At 43.3% G+C, this 20,184-nt stretch overlaps 1 protein-coding gene across 3 annotated transcripts in view; it reads right to left on the bottom strand.

Moving 5' to 3' along the window:
• Positions 1-20,184, bottom strand: part of KAZN (kazrin, periplakin interacting protein) — a 594,836-nt gene that overhangs the window by 14,889 nt on the left and 559,763 nt on the right. For 2 of the 3 annotated variants that reach the window (XM_063436583.1, XM_063436585.1), the window contains 2 exons: positions 17,727-17,897; positions 8,321-8,404 (listed from right to left, as the gene is read on the bottom strand). In XM_063436583.1, coding sequence (XP_063292653.1) covers positions 8,321-8,404; positions 17,727-17,897 — 255 coding nt within the window. The remainder of the gene's footprint in view (positions 1-8,320; positions 8,405-17,726; positions 17,898-20,184) is intronic. The other variant, XM_063436584.1, reaches the window with a different exon arrangement.

Raw genomic sequence — 20,184 nt, 5'->3', positions numbered from 1 at the left:
AATTTGACACCAGAGAGATGTGGGGGGGGGGGGGGGGGAGAGAGAGATGGAGGGGAAGAGAGATGTGGGGGAGAGAGAGACAGAGGGGAAGAGAGATGTGGGGGAGAGAGAGACAGGGGGAAGAGAGATGTGGGGGAGAGAGAGACAGGGGGAAGAGAGATGTGGGGGGGAGAGAGACAGAGGGGAAGAGACATGTGGGGGAGAGAGAGACAGAGGGGAAGAGACATGTGGGGGAGAGAGAGAGAGGGGAAGAGACATGTGGGGGAGAGAGAGACAGAGGGGAAGAGACATGTGGGGGAGAGAGAGACAGAGGGGAAGAGAGATGTGGGGGAGAGAGACACAGAGGGGAAGAGAGATGTGGGGGAGAGAGAGACAGAGAAAGGGGGAGAAAGAGACATAGGGGAAGAGAGAGACAGAGAAAGGGGGAGAAGGAGACAGAGGGGAAGAGAGATGTGGGGGAGAGAGAGACAGAGAAAGGGGGGAGAAAGAGACAGAGGGGAAGAGAGAGACAGAGAAAGGGGGGAGAAAGAGACAGAGGGGAAGAGAGATGTGGGGGAGAGAGTCACAGAGGGGAAGAGAGATGTGGGGGGAGAGAGAGACAGAGAAAGGGGGGAGAAAGAGACAGAGGGGCAGAGAGATGTGGGGGAGAGAGACACAGAGGGGAAGAGACAGAGGGGCAGAGAGATGTGGGGGGAGAGAGAGACACAGGGAAAGGGGGGAGAAAGACAGAGGGAGAAAGGAGAGAGACACACAAGGGGAGGGGGAGAAAGAGACAGAGGGGGAAGAGAGAGACTAGGAAGGAGAGGGGAGACCCCCCCACGAGGCTCTCCCCTGCCAGCCGATCTCCCTCCCCGTTCCACAGGCACCGTGCGGGCAGCCGGCAGGGGAGGGAGGTAGAGAGGACCCGGGAGCTCAGCCTGCAGCTCCTCTGCGTCCTTCTCGCACGAGCACAGAGCGTTGCCCCGGTTACCACGGCAATGCTCCGGCTCTCACGAGAGTGAACTCTAGCCCTGGAGCTATGGGCTAGAGTTCACTCTCACCACTGCGACCACCATGAATTCCTGGTGGTCGCAGTGTTGAGAGTGAACTCTAGCCGCATAGACACATTGCCCCCACACACACACCATACACATTTACACACTGCCCCCATACACATACACAGCCCCCTATACACACACACACACACACATTCACAGCCCCCCCGTACACACATTTCCCCACACACTACACACCCCCCCACACACATACACTGAACCTTTCACACACACTGCACCCCTCACACATTGCACCACTGCTCCTATACCCTACTACAGCCCCAGATCCCAGCAGACCCCAGGTAAGTTGCCAAACTGTTCTTAAACGGTTTGACTACTTACTCTGTGAGGGGGTCCCGGCACTCCTTGCACCATAACCACTACACAGAGCAGTAGTGGTTATTGTGCATGGATTTTTTCTTTAAATAATCTACAAGTGCCCCTCCCAGGATCAGGCTCTGGATCCTCCACTGGTATATGACATGTATATTAATGTCTGTATTAGATATATATATATATATATATATATATATATATATATATATTTATTTATTTATGCCTATTATATTTACACATATATTTATGTACATTTATATATGCATAATACACAGAGAAATGTCATTAATATCTACCATATGTAATGAGCAGATATTGTCCGAGTCTTGTTGCTAGGTGCATACTCCAGCACAATAACATATTTAAAGTGAAGAGCGCACCCACAGGACTTCAAAATAAACAAGATAACGTCAATTTTTTACAGTTGTGCCCTACATACATTCACCATTTCAGTCCCATTACCAAGCTTTCCTTAATATGTCAAGGTAGTTGGACTGAAACATTGATTACATGCAAAGACACGTCTGCTTAAAATAAATCCGCACTTTTGTTTATTTTGAAGCCTATGAGCGCTTTTTTTTCGTTGGAGTAATCATTTTTAATTTTAAGTTCTCTTTTCTAACTGTATCTGCACACTATGCTGGCGCAACGCATTATGAGACTGGTAAATATTTTTTTCCAGGGCTGCTTTTAATTCCCAGTCCGGCCCGGTCTACTTATATCTATTTTCACTTTGTTATCTTAAAGTACCATCTGCACAAGATTTGTTCTGTTCTTTTGTCTTTTTTTCATATTATCCCACATCAAGAATACATAAAACTTCCTAGCATGGGGTAAGAAAATATTTGATTATTTTAGCGCTTGACCCACTGATTTAAAGGTTCTGCTTGAAAATCACTTTTTGCTATAGGTTTACGGTGAGGGGAGGAAGGACACATGGATTTTTATCTCAAACGGGTGTTTCAGAGCAGCTACCCACCATAATACCTTGCAGTGCTATTTTACACACTAAACTCACAAGTGAGTTATTTTTTCACACTATATTTTAACTTAAATAAATAAAATAAATAAAAATAGATACATTTGCAAATAAGTGATACAAATATACATTATTTATAATTACATTATAACAGGTTATTATTAATATTTTTTTTCCAGTTTTTTCATGTAGCACAAACGCAGTTATCAGTTGTACTACTGTGCTTGTGGCATGTCTTGTTGCCAAATTACTCTCATCCTGATGCACATACATGTGGTTCCCCTGTCATCTTACATATTCCTCCAAGCAAGTTCGAACGTGTTAAACCTCTTTTAGAAGTCGTGACTGCCTTCATCAAATGGATAAAAGCAAACAGAATTTGTGGATGATTCATTTGCTCTCTGATTAGTACCCTGCAAAGGTTATTTTTCAGTTTTGACATTTGCAGGGCGATGGTTAGAAAAGTGTGAATTTTAACACTGATTCATGCCTCTGGGTCTGCCTATAGTAGAACTACAGACCAAGAAAGATAGCAATGACAGAATACAAACTGGAAAAGTAACCGTTGCAAATATTTTTTTTCAAATCTGCTATTTTGTACCTAAAGTTTGACGTTCCATGCTAGTTTTTGTTATTAAATCAGACAATACTAATCCTAATACTGTAATTATTTCAAAGTTCTCTTCCTGTATGTGAAGGTGATCACACAGTGAATTGTATTCCACATTTAAACACTGTAGCCACTATTTGTGTAAAGGATAATGATATTTAGTAGAAGGATTATCAGGATAATGGTATGAGGCTGGGGAATTGATAGAATAATTAGAAAAGAAGCTCGTTAACGTGACGGTAAACGTGGAGGATAATTACATGGACTTAACCTATGGGAAAGTGTATGAAAAGGTTCTTGTGGAAATGATAAATTATGGCTAATCAGTAAAAAATCTATAGTACGAATCAATGCAAGAAATTTAATTTTTGAGGTGGGAATGACAGTTTGATAGAGTGAAAAAAACAAAACAAATATTGTTGGCATTAATAATGTGTCATATATATTACACTGCACAGTACAATGGTCACATTTTGTATAAACAAATTAATGTTTGTCCAACTTGCAAAAACCGTTATAAAATGTCATTTAGAAAGGAACAGCCAAGTCTGACGTAGGCCACAATTTAAAATTATTTAATAAGTTGTTAACAATTATTTAATATTTTCGGAAAATTTTTCAAGTGATTTAGCTTCAAAATTTCTTAAAAAGGGTGGCTTTTGCAGATAAATCAGTTGAAAAAAAAAAAACCAAAAATATTAAATAAATTTGAAAAGCTCATCCAAATATGTTAAAATCAAGGCCTTATTCGATTGTGATTAATATAAAATAAAAATCTAAATACTTTTTTTATTATTATTATTCTTGTTGGGGCTTTTTTTCTGAGAAGGGACACTGGCTATATATGGATTTGCATAATAAATTAATTAGAAGGCTGATACCTAAAAACACCTGTAACCAGTTTGTTTATGCAGTTATATTTTGGGAATTGGTACTGTATATTATGTATTCCAGCAGCTTTATATAATTATTATTTTTATTAAATAGATTTATTTTTCTTTATACCATTTTAAAGCCATGATAAACTATTCAATACTTTAATGAAAATGAGCACTATTTCATTATCTCAAGCATCGCTTCCAATGCTCAATTTAAAAAACAGTAACAAGGGACAGTTTCATCTCACTAAAATGTTTAAAAACCGAGCGATTCTTGGCTCCCGCTGGAATGTTTATCAAGACTGTGTGTTGGGATATTACTTAAAAGCGTGATTTACGGAGTTTCATTTGGCCTGTTGTGCTGACAGCTTATTTAAAGGTCTAAGCGCTAGGTGCTCTAGTGGTCTAGATAACTGCCCCCCTCTGGGGCATTAAAACTGATCTATGATTAGATTTCACATTAAATCACATGGCAAATACTCGAAAGTGGACCGTTTAAGGCGCGCACAATTTCAAAGCTTAATTCCACAGGATTTACCGTGACATTTGTGACAGACAATTAAGGTGCCAGACTGTCATTTCACATATGAATGACCATTTATTGACATTTATTTATTTATAACATGTTGCCTAAAACGACGCTGGGAGATGAGAAAATACTTGCAAATTAGGTGTTTTATATAAATAACTCCGCTTAAATTACTGAAGCAGGAAGCTGTTAACTTCAAAAGGTTCTAATCATAATGAATGTCTTTGCAAAATTCCATCGGCACCTGTTTCTAATCAGTCAGATAACTGGGAATGATGTTTGTCTAGACCCTGCTGAGTAACATCACCACTGCTTGCTGTAAACCACGGCACGTTCCTCCACCCAACCTAACTGGGAAGGTGAAGAATAGACAAGCTGCGGGAGGATCAATAAACACTACAAATAGAAAGAACTTACTGTTCCCCAGAGTTCTATTTCTGAAAGGGGGCAGACATCTTCCATACTACAGGTAACAAGTGTCAGCAAGGAAAGGCAAGCAGATTTTGTGAAGGATTCCCCAGTCTATGGTTGTGGAGGCTGTTAATTTAGACCGTGACAAATGCTTATAGCATTAGACCATTTTAAAAAAACACTCCATTCTCCAAATACAAAATAAAAATCTACAGATGAAAACTTGCATGCATATAATTATGCATTTTATTTATTGAGGTATATCTAAAAACAGCTTGCAAAAGTTGCAGTTCTGCCTTTGCAATCCCTCCCCTTCTAACCCCGCCCAGACTTTCTGTGGCTGTCCAATCACAGGCATGCCCATACAGCTCAATTGCAAGACAGAGGCTCTAGACAACTGCTGCCTCTTGAGTTTAGCTCCAGTGAGCCAACAAAACCAGGAAGTAACAGGACCTGTTGTCTGTTTGGAAGCTAGGGTCCATTTATAAAAAAAAAGTTTATTGAAATCTGCACTTTTTGCAAAATGAAATAAAGAGGACACACTTTTCACACTTACATCTTTTCAGCAAGCTCAAGTTCTTTAGGGATCTGGAGTGTCCCTTTAAATAAACAAAGTTTACCTAGGTTTTTCAGTAATCTTCAAGAAAGCGAATATTCATCACTTGATCACAATCACAATGAATGACAGAGCCTAGTTTTTAGATATTATTTCACATACCTTTTCTTTTAACCAAAATTATATATAGTATAAGTTTATGTAATTTTGGTACCAGATTTTTACTCTGTATTTTATGCTAAATTATTTTATGAATTGCTTGACAATGTTTGTGCAATATTATTTCATTAATTATTTCACACTATTTATTTGGTTTTTCATTTATTTCAATCAATAGAAAATTACAGCTTGACATTTCCTTCTATCCTGTACCTTTTTCTTAAAGGGACACCATAGTCACCAGATCTACTACAGCTTAAATGGACACTATAGTCACCAAAACAAAGTTTGCTAAATAAAGCAGTTTAGGTGTATAGATCATGCCCCTGCAGTCTCAATGGCTCAATGCTCTGCCATTTAATCACTTTGTTTATACAGCCATAGGTCATGCCTCCCTTCATGTGACTTACACAGTCTTCCTAAACACTTCCTGTAAAGAGTCTTGTCCTATTTACACAACCTTTATTGCAAATTCTGTTTCATCTAGAATGTCTTATCTCCTGCTCTGTTAAAAGCTTGCTAGATCCTATAGGAGCCACCTGTATGTAATTAAAGATCAATGTTAAGAGCAGAAAATAAAATCTTTTAAAGTAAGTTTCACCTGAATGAAAATGAAACCATTTTGTTTCCATGCAGGCTGTCAATCACAGCCAGGGGAGGTATGGCTAGGGCTGCACAAGCACAAACTAAAGTGATTTAACTCCTAAATGGCAGTGAACTGAGCAGTGAAACTTCAGAGGCATTATCTGTACAAAAACGCTTGAAAACGCTTCATTAAGCTAAAAGTTGTTTTAATGACTATTGTATTTTTTAATGTAGTGGTTCTAGGCATATCGATGGCTCCTGCAGACTGAGCATTGTTAATATGTGTTTACATTGCAGCCTAGGTCCACCTCTAGAGGCAATACTTGGACAGCCACTAGAGGGACTTCCTGGACAATGTCCTGCAATCTTTACATGATGTACGTTCAGCATCCCTAGGTTCTGCCTGGAGAAGCTGAACACCCGTATAGAGATGCATTGATTCATTCAATGAGCAGATAGCGATTTGCCACGCATTTGCACTAGCCTTATATTGCTTCCTGATGGGAAAATATTGGGCTGACTGAGACAATCGCAACTGATGATCTCAGCCAAGGAGCAGGGGCAGCAGCATGGAGACTGGCACAGCTAGTGTGATAAGGTTAATAAAATAATTTATTTTATGCACACGGTAAGAGGGGGTGGGGGGGCAGACACCTAAATAGTTAGCAGGATGCTATAATGTTCATTTAAACTATACACATTTTGCTTTCTACATACATTCCCTCAACATCATCACATGTCTGCAGGCCTACCCTTGGGTGTGCCACTGTATTTACATACACTAGTTAAGACATTATTAAACACAGCACTTTTAAACATTTTGTTTGTCTGATGGACTAAATCTTTCTTCTGAGACAGTCACCGTATGGAATATAGTAGGAAAGACCTGTGAAATGGGCAAGGAGCATGAAAAGCATAAAAATATTTTTACAATCTCACTTTAAAGAATACGTCAAAAATGCATGATGGATATTCAGAAAATTCAGTTACACAAGGAACAAGAACTGAAAGAAAAGAAGACAGTAATAGACAGAAAACAGAACCAAATCCTATTAAACCCAAATTCAGGTGCGGTGACATGCGTAGCTACCAACTTGCCAATAATACAGAGAAGTGGTACACTGAATCTAAAAAACATGTATGCATAATGATGGCGATTTAATAAGTAGTACATAATCTGAGAGAGTATTTTACGGTTTACATCTACGTGTGGTTGCCAATCCCATTCAACAGATTGTGACACTTGGGGGGTCACCTACACAGATCATAAACTATGCTTTAAGGTATTGGTCCTTTGCAGTTTGACCCAAACCCAAATTACATGGCATTAACTTGGGGACCCATTTTTTCAATTGTAAAACTAACCTGGTACGCCATTCTTAATGTACCCCAAAACACCTTAGATTCTTTAGAATGATAAAGGGATATTTAATCTATATTGCACAAGCCAATACAATGATGCTGCAGTAAACAATATATTGTGGGTAGGTGAGGAGGTACAGATTTTTTTCCCTCAATCACTATAAACCCAATAAAATGGCGTGGGGACACAAATTTGGGTACTGACCCTACTTACAGAAGAAATTAACCAACAAATCTGCTTAAACACATTATACATAACAATCCTAAAATGTTTGAGGGCTGTTTAAACGGTTATGACAAAGATGCCTATTTTTATCATCATTTTTGCATCACATGGTTAGAGGCCACAATTTATATGGCCTGATAAAATTGTGAATTGGTAGCATTGGATAGGATAAAAAAACCAAACTTCTTTTTGTGCAAGATTTGGGTGTTTAAGCAACAGCAAATTTCTCACCAGGTGTAGCCTACCTTTACGAAAGGTTCTATGTGAAAATATTGTTGTGTTGATAAAAAAAAAAAAAGAAATAGCTCTCTTCACTGCTTATTAATTCTCCATATATTGGTTTTAGAAGAATTTGGGGGATTTAAAGTGATGTCATTTTATTTTAGCGTTCGTTTTACTATTTATCTTAATCTGTTAATTCATTACATTGGCAGCTACGCACATGCCCGTCTAATTTAAATTCCAGTTTATTTTCAGATTATCACCAGTGTGTTAAAAGTAAATGTGAAAATTGTCCAGAGTATAAAGGTGCATTTGTTAGCTGTGACAAATCGTGCATTTTGATCCCACAGTACAAATGAACAGAAATAATTATTATTATTATAATTAGGGAAAAATAAAGGCTTTTTTTCCCCCTCAAGTGCGTCATTCTTACCGATATCCCTCTTGATGAGGGCTCCTTCTCATAGGGGTGATCAAAAACACGATATTCCTTTCTCTGGGCAACACACCTTGTTATCTGGAGAAACAGGTCACAATCATGACAATCTAACTAGCATGTAATTGAACAAGCTCATAGGGGTCAGGGAGGGGGATGACATTAAAAAGACAACACTGGAGGCATCTATAGGCTCTTCATGCAGATTCTGTCCTGCCAAATTCTGGGTCAGGTCGGCAAAACGGTCAGTTGAAAGGCAGGAGTTGAACTGGCATAGAAAGTCTTAAGACACAATTTGAAACATCTTTAACATTAACAAAAGATCAACTTTTTGATCAATAGCAGAGAGAGAGAGAGAGAAAGAGAGAGAGATGAAAAGCTGAAATTGATGGACATGAGTTTCCTTTCCCCATCCTATATTTTATTATGTAACATGTCGTCACTTTCAGATTTACGTCTAGCAGAGACTACAGAAATAACCACAAAATACTGTGAAATGTGTCTTTTATTATCTTTCTAACCAAGATTCTCAAGCTAGCATTCAAGTTATGTCTTCAACTTTTCACGTCTAGGAACTTAAAAAACAAACAAAACAAAACAAACGAAAAAAAAACAACTTTTATGGTTTTTAGACTGCATATATTTACTTTTTGTAAAATTTTTGAAAAAAAATAAAATATTTTTTAGTACAAAATACTTACCATTGGCTAAAAAAAGTTTTCATTTTTCAAGCGGTCCATTTACTTTTCCAGTATGAATGCTGGAGTGAGCTACCGCAAAATGCCTTATTTCCAAACTGAACAAACCCAATCAAAAGAAAACCCCACACATACATTTTTATTTTTTAAGAATTATTTTTGTGCAGCTTGTAGTAATCCTGGTTAGGGTAAACAGATCACTCCTATGAAATAAAATGGACACAACATTTTGCTCTTTCAAGCTGTAGAATTTGGTTATATCCAGGGCCGGCGCCACGTGTAAGGCGACCGAGGCAGCCGCCTAGGGCACAACTTAGCAGGGGGCGCCGGATCCCTGCACCCGGTCATCACCGGTGCGTCTCCTCATGCTGCGCCACCTGAGCACTTTAACAAGCCCCAGGCGGCGCAGCACTGCTGTGTGGGGGCAGCCGGATTTGAGTGACCGGCAAGAGGGAAGCGCAGAGCGCTCCCTCCCGCCGGTCTCTCAATGTAGCGTGGCCGGGCAGCACGGAACGCGGGACAGGTATCTCTGTTTCCTGTACCAGGCCGCCGGCGGACTGACAGGAAGTACTCACTTCCTTTCAGTCCGCCGGCGGCCGGGTACAGTAAACAAAGGTTCCTGTCCCGCGTTCTGCGCCGCCCGGCCACGCTACATTGGCAGGAGGGTAAGGACCACTGGGGGAGCAGGGGTGGGGGACCTAAGCTAAGGACCACAAGGGGGGGTGGAGGGGACACTAAGGATCACTGGGGGAGGAGGGGGGGGGACTAAGGATCACTGGGGGAGGAGGGGGGGGACTAAGGATCACTGGGGGAGGAGGGGGGGACTAAGGATCACTGGGGGAGGAGGGGGGACTAAGGACCACTGGGGGAGGAGGAATGGGGGGACAAATGAACACTTAGGGAGGAGGGACACTAAGGACCACTGGGGGAGGAGGGGGGGAACTAAGGACGACTGGAGGAGGAGGAGGGGGACACTAAGGACCACTGGGGGAGGAGGGGGGGACACTAAGGACCACTGGGGGAGGAGGGGGGAGACACTAAGGACCACTGGGGGAGGAGGGGAGGGACACTAAGGACCACTGGGGGAGGAGGGGAGGGGGCACTGGGGGAGGAGGGGGGAGAAACTAAGGACCCCGGGTGGAGGAGGAAGGGGAACCAAGGACCACTGGGGGAGGAGGAGGGGACACCAAGGACCACTGGGGGAAAAGGGGGGGGACTAAGGACCACTGGGGGAGGAGGGGGAGGGGACACTAAGGATCACTAGGGGATGAGGGGGGGACTAAGGACCACTGGGGGAGAAGGAGGGGGGACTAAGGACCACTGGTGAGAAGGAGGGGGGACTAAGGACCACTGGTGAGAAGGAGGGGGGACTAAGGACCACTGGTGAGAAGGAGGGGGGACTAAGGACCACTGGGGGAGAAGGAGGGGGGACTAAGGACCACTGGGGGAGAAGGAGGGGGGACTAAGGACCACTGGGGGAGAAGGAGGGGGGACCAAGGACCACTGGGGGAGAAGGAGGGGGGACTAAGGACCACTGGGGGAGAAGGAGGGGGGACTAAGGACCACTGGGGAAGAGGGGGGGGACTAAGGACCACTGGGGAAGAGGGGGGGACTAAGGACCACTAAGGGGGGAGGGGACTAAGGACCACTGGGGGAGGAGGGGGAGGGGACACTAAGGATCACTGGGCGAGGAGGGGGGACACTAAGGAACACTGTGGGAGGAGGGGGGCAGTAAGGACCACTCGGGAAGACGGGGGGGGGGGGAGTAAGGACCACTGAGGGAGGAGGGGGGAAGGTCCACTAGGGGTTTGCCAGAGGGGGGAAGGGGGGAAGGACCACCAAAGGGGGGGAGGGAGGACCACTGAGGGAGGGAGGGAGGACCACTAAGAGGGGGAGGGGGGAGTAAGAACCACTAAGAGGGGGAGGGGGGAGTGAGAAGACCACCAAGGGGGGACTGCAGAGGGACAGGGGGCCAAGGGAGAACACTGAGGGACAGGAGGGAAGGGGAAATCACTAATTTCCAAACTGAACAAACCCAATCAAAAGAAAACCCCACACATACATTTTTATTTTTTAAGAATTATTTTTGTGCAGCTTGTAGTAATCCTGGTTAGGGTAAACAGATCACTCCTATGAAATAAAATGGACACAACATTTTGCTCTTTCAAGCTGTAGAATTTGGTTATATCCAGGGCCGGCGCCACGTGTAAGGCGACCGAGGCAGCCGCCTAGGGCACAACTTAGCAGGGGGCGCCGGATCCCTGCACCCGGTCATCACCGGTGCGTCTCCTCATGCTGCGCCACCTGAGCACTTTAACAAGCCCCAGGCGGCGCAGCACTGCTGTGTGGGGGAAGCCGGATTTGAGTGACCGGCAAGAGGGAAGCGCAGAGCGCTCCCTCCCGCCGGTCTCTCAATGTAGCGTGGCCGGGCAGCACGGAACGCGGGACAGGTATCTCTGTTTCCTGTACCAGGCCGCCGGCGGACTGACAGGAAGTACTCACTTCCTTTCAGTCCGCCGGCGGCCGGGTACAGTAAACAAAGGTTCCTGTCCCGCGTTCTGCGCCGCCCGGCCACGCTACATTGGCAGGAGGGTAAGGACCACTGGGGGAGCAGGGGTGGGGGACCTAAGCTAAGGACCACAAGGGGGGGTGGAGGGGACACTAAGGATCACTGGGGGAGGAGGGGGGGGGACTAAGGATCACTGGGGGAGGAGGGGGGGGACTAAGGATCACTGGGGGAGGAGGGGGGGACTAAGGATCACTGGGGGAGGAGGGGGGACTAAGGACCACTGGGGGAGGAGGAATGGGGGGACAAATGAACACTTAGGGAGGAGGGACACTAAGGACCACTGGGGGAGGAGGGGGGGAACTAAGGACGACTGGAGGAGGAGGAGGGGAGACACTAAGGACCACTGGGGGAGGAGGGGGGGACACTAAGGACCACTGGGGGAGGAGGGGGGAGACACTAAGGACCACTGGGGGAGGAGGGGAGGGACACTAAGGACCACTGGGGGAGGAGGGGAGGGGGCACTGGGGGAGGAGGGGGGAGAAACCAAGGACCACTGGGGGAAAAGGGGGGGGGACTAAGGACCACTGGGGGAGGAGGGGGAGGGGACACTAAGGATCACTAGGGGATGAGGGGGGGACTAAGGACCACTGGGGGAGAAGGAGGGGGGACTAAGGACCACTGGTGAGAAGGAGGGGGGACTAAGGACCACTGGTGAGAAGGAGGGGGGACTAAGGACCACTGGTGAGAAGGAGGGGGGACTAAGGACCACTGGGGGAGAAGGAGGGGGGACTAAGGACCACTGGGGGAGAAGGAGGGGGGACTAAGGACCACTGGGGGAGAAGGAGGGGGGACCAAGGACCACTGGGGGAGAAGGAGGGGGGACTAAGGACCACTGGGGGAGAAGGAGGGGGGACTAAGGACCACTGGGGAAGAGGGGGGGGACTAAGGACCACTGGGGAAGAGGGGGGGACTAAGGACCACTAAGGGGGGAGGGGACTAAGGACCACTGGGGGAGGAGGGGGAGGGGACACTAAGGATCACTGGGCGAGGAGGGGGGACACTAAGGAACACTGGGGGAGGAGGGGGGCAGTAAGGACCACTCGGGAAGACGGGGGGGGGGGGAGTAAGGACCACTGAGGGAGGAGGGGGGAAGGTCCACTAGGGGTTTGCCAGAGGGGGGAAGGGGGGAAGGACCACCAAAGGGGGGGAGGGAGGACCACTGAGGGAGGGAGGGAGGACCACTAAGAGGGGGAGGGGGGAGTAAGAACCACTAAGAGGGGGAGGGGGGAGTGAGAAGACCACCAAGGGGGGACTGCAGAGGGACAGGGGGCCAAGGGAGAACACTGAGGGACAGGAGGGAAGGGGAAATCACTAATTGACAGGAGGGAAGAGCACTATGACAAAAAATAAAGAGCTGCTCCCCTCTCAGTTCCTATCCTACCCACAAACCCTCTCTTTTACACTACACACATACACAATTCATCCACACACACACACACACACAGAAACATACAATGCATCCTTACACACAGACACACCCGAAACACACAATGCATCCCTTACGCTCACACAAACACTCATTCTCTTACACACAGAAACAAAATGCATCTCTTACACACTCAATGCACCCCTTACAGACACACACTGCATTCAATTACATACACAGAAACACACCTTGCATCCCTTACACACACACACACACAGAAACATACAATGCATTCCTTACATGCATACACACACTGCATCCACTATACACACACTACATCCCTTTCACAAATTGGTATCCCTATACACTACATTCCATAAGAACACACACACATTACAGCCTCTACAATAACACATAACACATCCCCTACACACATACACTCCACTACCTGTGAGAGAACTCATGGGTGGGCCATGTAGGTGGATTTATGTGTGGGCATTGTAGGCATACTCACGGTCAAGCCCGTGGGGCCCAGACCTTGAGCTGTGTAAGGGGCCCCTAAAAAATGGAGCTGCTTCCTGTTCGTTAATTGTTGTGAGCACTGTTACAAACAAACAGTCTCCAGAGAGCCTCTTCTACACCAGACCTGTGGAGCCAGACTGAGCACATCATCAGCCTCTTGTCCTCATCTGGTGGTAAGTAGGCAATCCAATATATTATTAGTGGCACTAATCTCTAATTTACCTCACATTAGATGGATACTATAGTCACCAGAAGCACTACAGCATAATGTAGTGGTTCTGGTGTCTATAGCTTGTGCCTGTAGGCTTTTTTAATGTAAACACACTGTCTTTTCAGATAAAAGACCCTTTGTGAAGACTGGCGTTGGCCCATATGGCAGAGCATATGGGCGGGGCATTGTGAGGTCACATGGTGGGCAGGACATATTGGGGGGGCGGCAAATTTTTTATTGCCTAGGGCGGCAACAATCCTTGCACCGGCCCTGGTTATATCATACCATTTGAACAGAGTAGTACAGAGACAAAAACTCTGGTCACAGACAAAAAACACAATAATGAAAGAGGCAGATTTTTATTTTATTTTTTGTAGTAAATTTTGTTTTCTAATTCACTGCAGTGTTTGTTCCCAAGATTTAACCATGCTAAATATTATGCCATATAACTTCCTTAAAGAAAGTTCATTTGATGTGCGCGCTTGTTTTCAAAAGGCAGTAATTATACCCAACATGCTTCAAAGCCACGTGTTTTACAAATTTCCTAATGCTCCAGGAAATGCCAACTTTTGATAATTCTTTTTTTCAATTTTTTTTTTTTTAGCCCCTTAAGGACACATGACGTGTGACATGTCATGATTCCCTTTTATTCCAGAAGTTTGGTCCTTAAGGGGTTAAAGTGACTATGGTCCATACGAAACAGTCACTTAAAGGGACACTCCAGGCACCCAGACCACTTCTGCCCATTGGAGTGGTCTGGGTGCCAACTCCCACTACCCTTAACCCTGCAAGTGTAATTATTGCAGTTTTTTATAAACTGCAATAATTACATTGCAGGGTTAACTCCTGGTTAACTTCCTGGTTTCTAGCACAGGAAACCTGTGCTAGAGTGTTGCTGGACGTCCTCACGCTGTGTGAGGACCTCCAGCATTGCTCATTTCCCCATAGGAAAGCATTGAAAATCTTTTTCAATGCTTTCCTATGGGGAGCTCTAATGCGCATGCGCGGCATTGCCGCGCATGCGCATTAGGTCTCCCCGGCCGGTGGGCGGGATCAGTCTCGCCCACCGGCCGACGCAATCACAGGGAGGAGCGGCGGCGGAAGAAGCAGCGACGGAGGAAGAGGCAACATCGCTGCCTCTGGTAAGTTACTGAAGGGGTTTTCACCCCTTCAGCAACCGGGTATTGGGGGGTGGGAGGGAGAGGGGACCTGCAGTGCCAGGAAAACTGATTGTTTTCCTGGCACTGGAGTTTCCCTTTAACTGCATATCTTTAATACATGCCATTTTGTCCACTTTACTTGTCTATAAGCACAAGAAAGACCCTGTAGAAACAGGAAGGCATCATGAAAGTCTACTTCGTATTCGTACCCCTACTTTTACCCTGTGTGTCACTATACCCCACTCCCTTTAGAATGTAAGCTCATTGAGCAGGACCCTCCACCTCTCTGTTCCTGCTTCTGTTAGTCCACCCATTGTACAGCGCTACAGCATCTGATGGCGCTATATGCATAATATTAATAACACATATACAAGCCATATGCATTAATCAACTAGATAGTAGATTAATAGCAAGAATTGCTTCTTTCAAATGAAAATTCTTGGCTCAGTTTTTCTTCATTTTAAGCTGTTTCACTGCTACATAACAAGCTTAAAAGGTAAGAGCTACTATTTCATTTTTTAGATAAATCTCAACAACATACTTTTATTGGGACCACTATAGCAAGACTGCATACTTGAATTATGAGAGTAGACCTGGATACTTCTATGTAAAATCGGATTCATTTTGAATGATCTTGTGCCCTAGCCGATGTGTTTACTTTGTCTACGCAAGATGCTATTGGCTATGGGACACCTGCCTTCTATTCCATTAGGATGTCAAACACGATATATTGTACCACACCTGAGCTATCTCAGGGATACTACCCCAGAGATCACCTTGGCTTACTCCTTTGTCCCTTAAAGGGTTACATAAAAGAATTTGAGAGAGAGTAACATCTTGAGAATCCCCATCAAACACATGATTACTCCTGAAAGGCAGCAATGAAGGTTTTTGTTTTTCAGTTTCCTTTTTCTACCACAAGGGGCAGCAATAGCACCACACATGTCGCATTCAAGAACAAACAGAACCACAAAATTGTTTAATTTGATGTAATTACCTCTGTCCTTTTAGGAATCTTGTGATAGGAATAGAATAAATGGATAAAATGCTGTGTGTGTGAGAAATCTGCTTAATTATAAAATTCTTTGCAGTTGCCAAGCAATAAAATATAAAAAATATAGATATAAATATAGACGTTCAGGCGAATAATCCATATATGTATTAATGATTCTAAAATAAACACCTAAACCCTCACACGGACAGCCGGTCAACAATGCAAATTAGTTATTATCTGCCCCTGGCTTGACTGTGTCTGTGACCATCTGCTGTTAACACATAATTTGTACACATGTAATAAAGTGTAGTTTTCAGTTCTTTACCACTTCCTAAGACATTCATTGGCTCCTGTACATGTATACCTGGTGTTGAACATTTTAATTGATCATGGTAAAAAAGAGGTTTTTAGGTCATTCCTACCTTACCGTGAACAACTGTATACCAAATACCCATCTACTTTCCAGTTTTAATTGATCTCTGTAATACCCGACTGAACATACAGACACGTTTTGGTTTTGGATGTCATCATATATGTGAGGTTTATGTTTACAGAATTATTCTGGACTTGACAGACATGGTGTCTCCCAGTTTTAAAGGACAACTGACATCAAATCTGCACTTTTAATGAAAATTAATGATGTGTATATCGAATGTATTTATTTAGGAGAAAACTTTTTTAAAAGTTTTTTTAACCCCTTAAGGACCAAACTTCTAGAATAAAAGGGAATCATGACATGTCACACATGTCATGTGTCCTTAAGGGGTTAAATGTGGCTGAGCAGTCATGTTGGGTCAGACTCTACTGTTATCTGACCAGCTGCTGCTCAATAGAACTTGCCTGCTGCTACTTTTGCATAGAGCTATCACAGCAGCAGGCACGTTAGGTTAAACAGCAGTTGGTCACATAACAGTAGTCTGACCCAACATGACTGCTCAGCCAGATTAAAAAAAAAAAAATATATATATATATATACACATCACTAAAACAAGTAAAAAAAAAATCTATATGTTTTAATTAAAGTAATACACTTTAAAACCAAAACAAACAAAACCTGGAAGTTGTCCTTTAAGTACTTAAAGGGACACTCCACTGACCGAATAAAATCAAATTCCCTATTTAGTAGATATATCATCAATAAAAACATGCCTGCACAATTTAACATTTTTCATTGGGGGAATATTTAAAAAAAAAAAAAAAAGAAGGAGGAGACATTCTTCACACACAGAGCACTTCAGCAAGCTAAAGTGCTTTAGGTGTTTGGAGTGTTCCATTAACCGCGCAAAAACATTTTAATATACGGAGTTATATAAAGCTCCAGGCACATCTGTACATATTAGTGATTATTCAAACTCTCCACATCTGATGGAGCTATCTCATCAACCAAGATCTGCTATTCTCATACAATATTCAGATCTGCCTTGTTACCAATGATCTCAGTTGCTACAATCTGCCAATACACCTACTTTCACTTGACATGTGAATTTCGTTCCTCAAACTCTCCAGCAACGCTCTGCTGTGTACGAGCTTTCCCTGAATTACTGATGCCGGTCAGAACAGCTTTTAATATTTGTCAGAGAATGTACACTTTGTAAAAAATGGTTCCTCCGCCCTTACGGAATGGTTTTATGATCCTCCGCTGCCCGTGATGGCTAGCCTGTGCAATTTCCCAACTAAAACGGAGCTTTGTTTATGGAGTTATTTGATACTGTGCCGCTCTGTAAAGCATTCTGAAGCAAAATTTCCAAAACTATTTAACGCTATGAAAGAAAACAAAATGAAGTGTTACTTCATGCGCCTGTCTCTCTATAGAACATTTTAAAGTTTCTATAGTGAATGCTCAGGGGTTTGAAAACAAATTTGTGTGTGTGTGCGTGTCTCACCATTGCAAGTTCAGCTTCAAGCTCTTTGATTCTGTTGTCCTTTAAATCCAACTGTGACCGAAGAGCAGTCGCATGGTCTGTTGCCTCCTTGGCTTGGCGCCGAAGCTCCCATTTCTCTCGTTCTAAAAGATCTTTCTCTTTTGCTAAAACCTTTACTGCATCTTCACTCTCCTGAGAAGAGAAAAGAAAATACAATCATAAGTAATGTTTTGACCATGAAATCCATGTCACAGAAAATTCCATCCACATTTTAGAGTTGTAACGGCGATATTTAAAGAACTAAAAGTCGTATGCAGCATTTGCCAATCCAGATGCTGCAGACTACATATCCCATGTTGCTCTGCAGCCTCATGTTTAGCAGGGCATCATGGGAGATGAAGATAGCTTCACCATGAATGGGAGAGGCAGGGCTCAACATTTTCACTAGGCACTAGCCACTGGCTAGTGAAAATTTAGCCCTAGAAGTAGAAATTATCCCCTTGTAAGTATGCTATGAACTCTCCATGCTTGCTGCTGTAACTTTTAAGACCTGACTAATAAGATGTGAAAATTTAACCCCTGGCAGAAGGGTTATTGTTTTCACAACACTGCCATTTTCCATGCTGAATAGGCATCATGGGAGATCGAGTTCATATCGTATGGATCGGTGATAGCTGTGTACTCAAATACAGATTTAAAAAAATTAAAACATACCAAAAAGAACTAATTCACGATCAACACCATTCCACCCACAGGTTTACATAATTTTGAAAAAAACATAAGGCTCAGAAGCATAGGCGTAATACTTACTAAATGGCTATGGGAGCGACTACTCATGCGGCTATTTTCCTGCAGCTATTTTACTAAGTGGCCAAAGTTAAAATGACCCTGCTGAAAGGTGGTGAGAAAAGAAAAAAAAAACACTAATGCATCTGCCAAATTACCCATTAAAGGTCAGTATGACCCGCTGTGTGTACACACTGGCACAAAATGCTCAGATTTTAGTCTCTGCGATCCTACGTTTAGAAAGATCATTATGGCTTTAGCACTATTGTAATTATGATTTATTATTAAGCATATGCAAAAATATAACCTCGCAAAAAAAGGCTGTTTGGATGTATAATTTACATTTTTTTCTTACCTCAATATCTGCACACCTCTCCACCCATAATTCATAATTTACATTTTATATAACCCCAGACCTTCTCTCACAGCCTGTGCCCCCCAAAACAACAGTATTCATGAGAGTTTGCACTCGGGACTCAGAGTTACGAGGATTTGCAGCCAAAGCCTTTGGCAGAGGTAGTATTTTTGGAAGATCAATTCCCACCCAACCCAGGGCACTCACTACCATTATAGATAGACTTAATTGGTTTGTTTGCAAGAACAGGTAATTGGTACTAACAACCTCTCTTCACCTGCTCAAATCCCACACTGCTTGCCTTTTTTTTTGTAATTCTTTCTTTTATTGAGTGGTTGAAGCATTTTATAGTACGTGTTACATAGAAGATAGATTATATGACAAGAAAACAAAATATGTATGATACAGAAACACATTTGATTAGTTGTTCTCTGAGTTTGTCATCGGTGCATGGTTTGTTCCAGGGAACAGTAGAGTACAGTATGTCTGGGGGTTACCAGGCAGAACAATTTAGCCCTCTTCTAGCGGTTCTATGCATTTTTACCACTCATTTTATGTAAATTTCAGGATTATTAGCAGGTTAATCACCATTTCAATACACAGTTTAAGCTTAATTGTCAGGTGGATGGGAAGGGGCACCCAGTTTTGTCTTATAGTTTTTGCTTGGCTGCTATCTTCCTTGATGCCCTTTGTACTGTATTTTAATACCCCATCTCCTATAGAATGTAAGCTTGTTTGAGCGTGGTCCTCACCAATCTATTGGTCCTGTAACATTTTGTAATCATCTCATTGATTGTTAAATTTCCCCATGTATAATATTGTAAAGTGCTGCAGAATAAGATGGTGCTATATGAAAGCAGATAATGAAATGAGAAAAGAATGTGGGTATTTGTTATAGTTTTCTGAAGATTCTTTAGTATTCTAGAATTAGTAATGTTGAGAAACTAGAACACAGGGGACTGGCTGCGTGAGACCGATTCCCACAGCTACTCATTCCCAATCAGTACCCATGGAAAAGCTGGACTGAGTTTTAAAGTTAGTGCTATATTTATAGCATCAATATGTTACACGTAGAGTTGTACAATGGGAAAACAAGATATACAATATAATACATTATAGAAATAGAAGTAATAGTGATAAGTTTGACATAAGCAAACAAGAAATGATGATGGGACCTAATCAAACCTCTTACAGTCTTAAAGGGCCAGATTACCATGGAGGCTGATGGAACTGCATGCTTTAGTGCTACGACAACAGAACAGGCCCCAGAAATGAACAATAAATTATAGATATTACTGCTACCTACCAGCAGTGTTGCGTGTGTAATTTTGCAGGAAA

The sequence above is a fragment of the Pelobates fuscus genome, chromosome 11 (assembly GCF_036172605.1).
Source record: "Pelobates fuscus isolate aPelFus1 chromosome 11, aPelFus1.pri, whole genome shotgun sequence".
NCBI lineage: Eukaryota > Metazoa > Chordata > Amphibia > Anura > Pelobatidae > Pelobates > Pelobates fuscus.
Note: the sequence above shows the minus strand (reverse complement) of the source record. Positions and strands in the feature narration are given on the sequence as shown.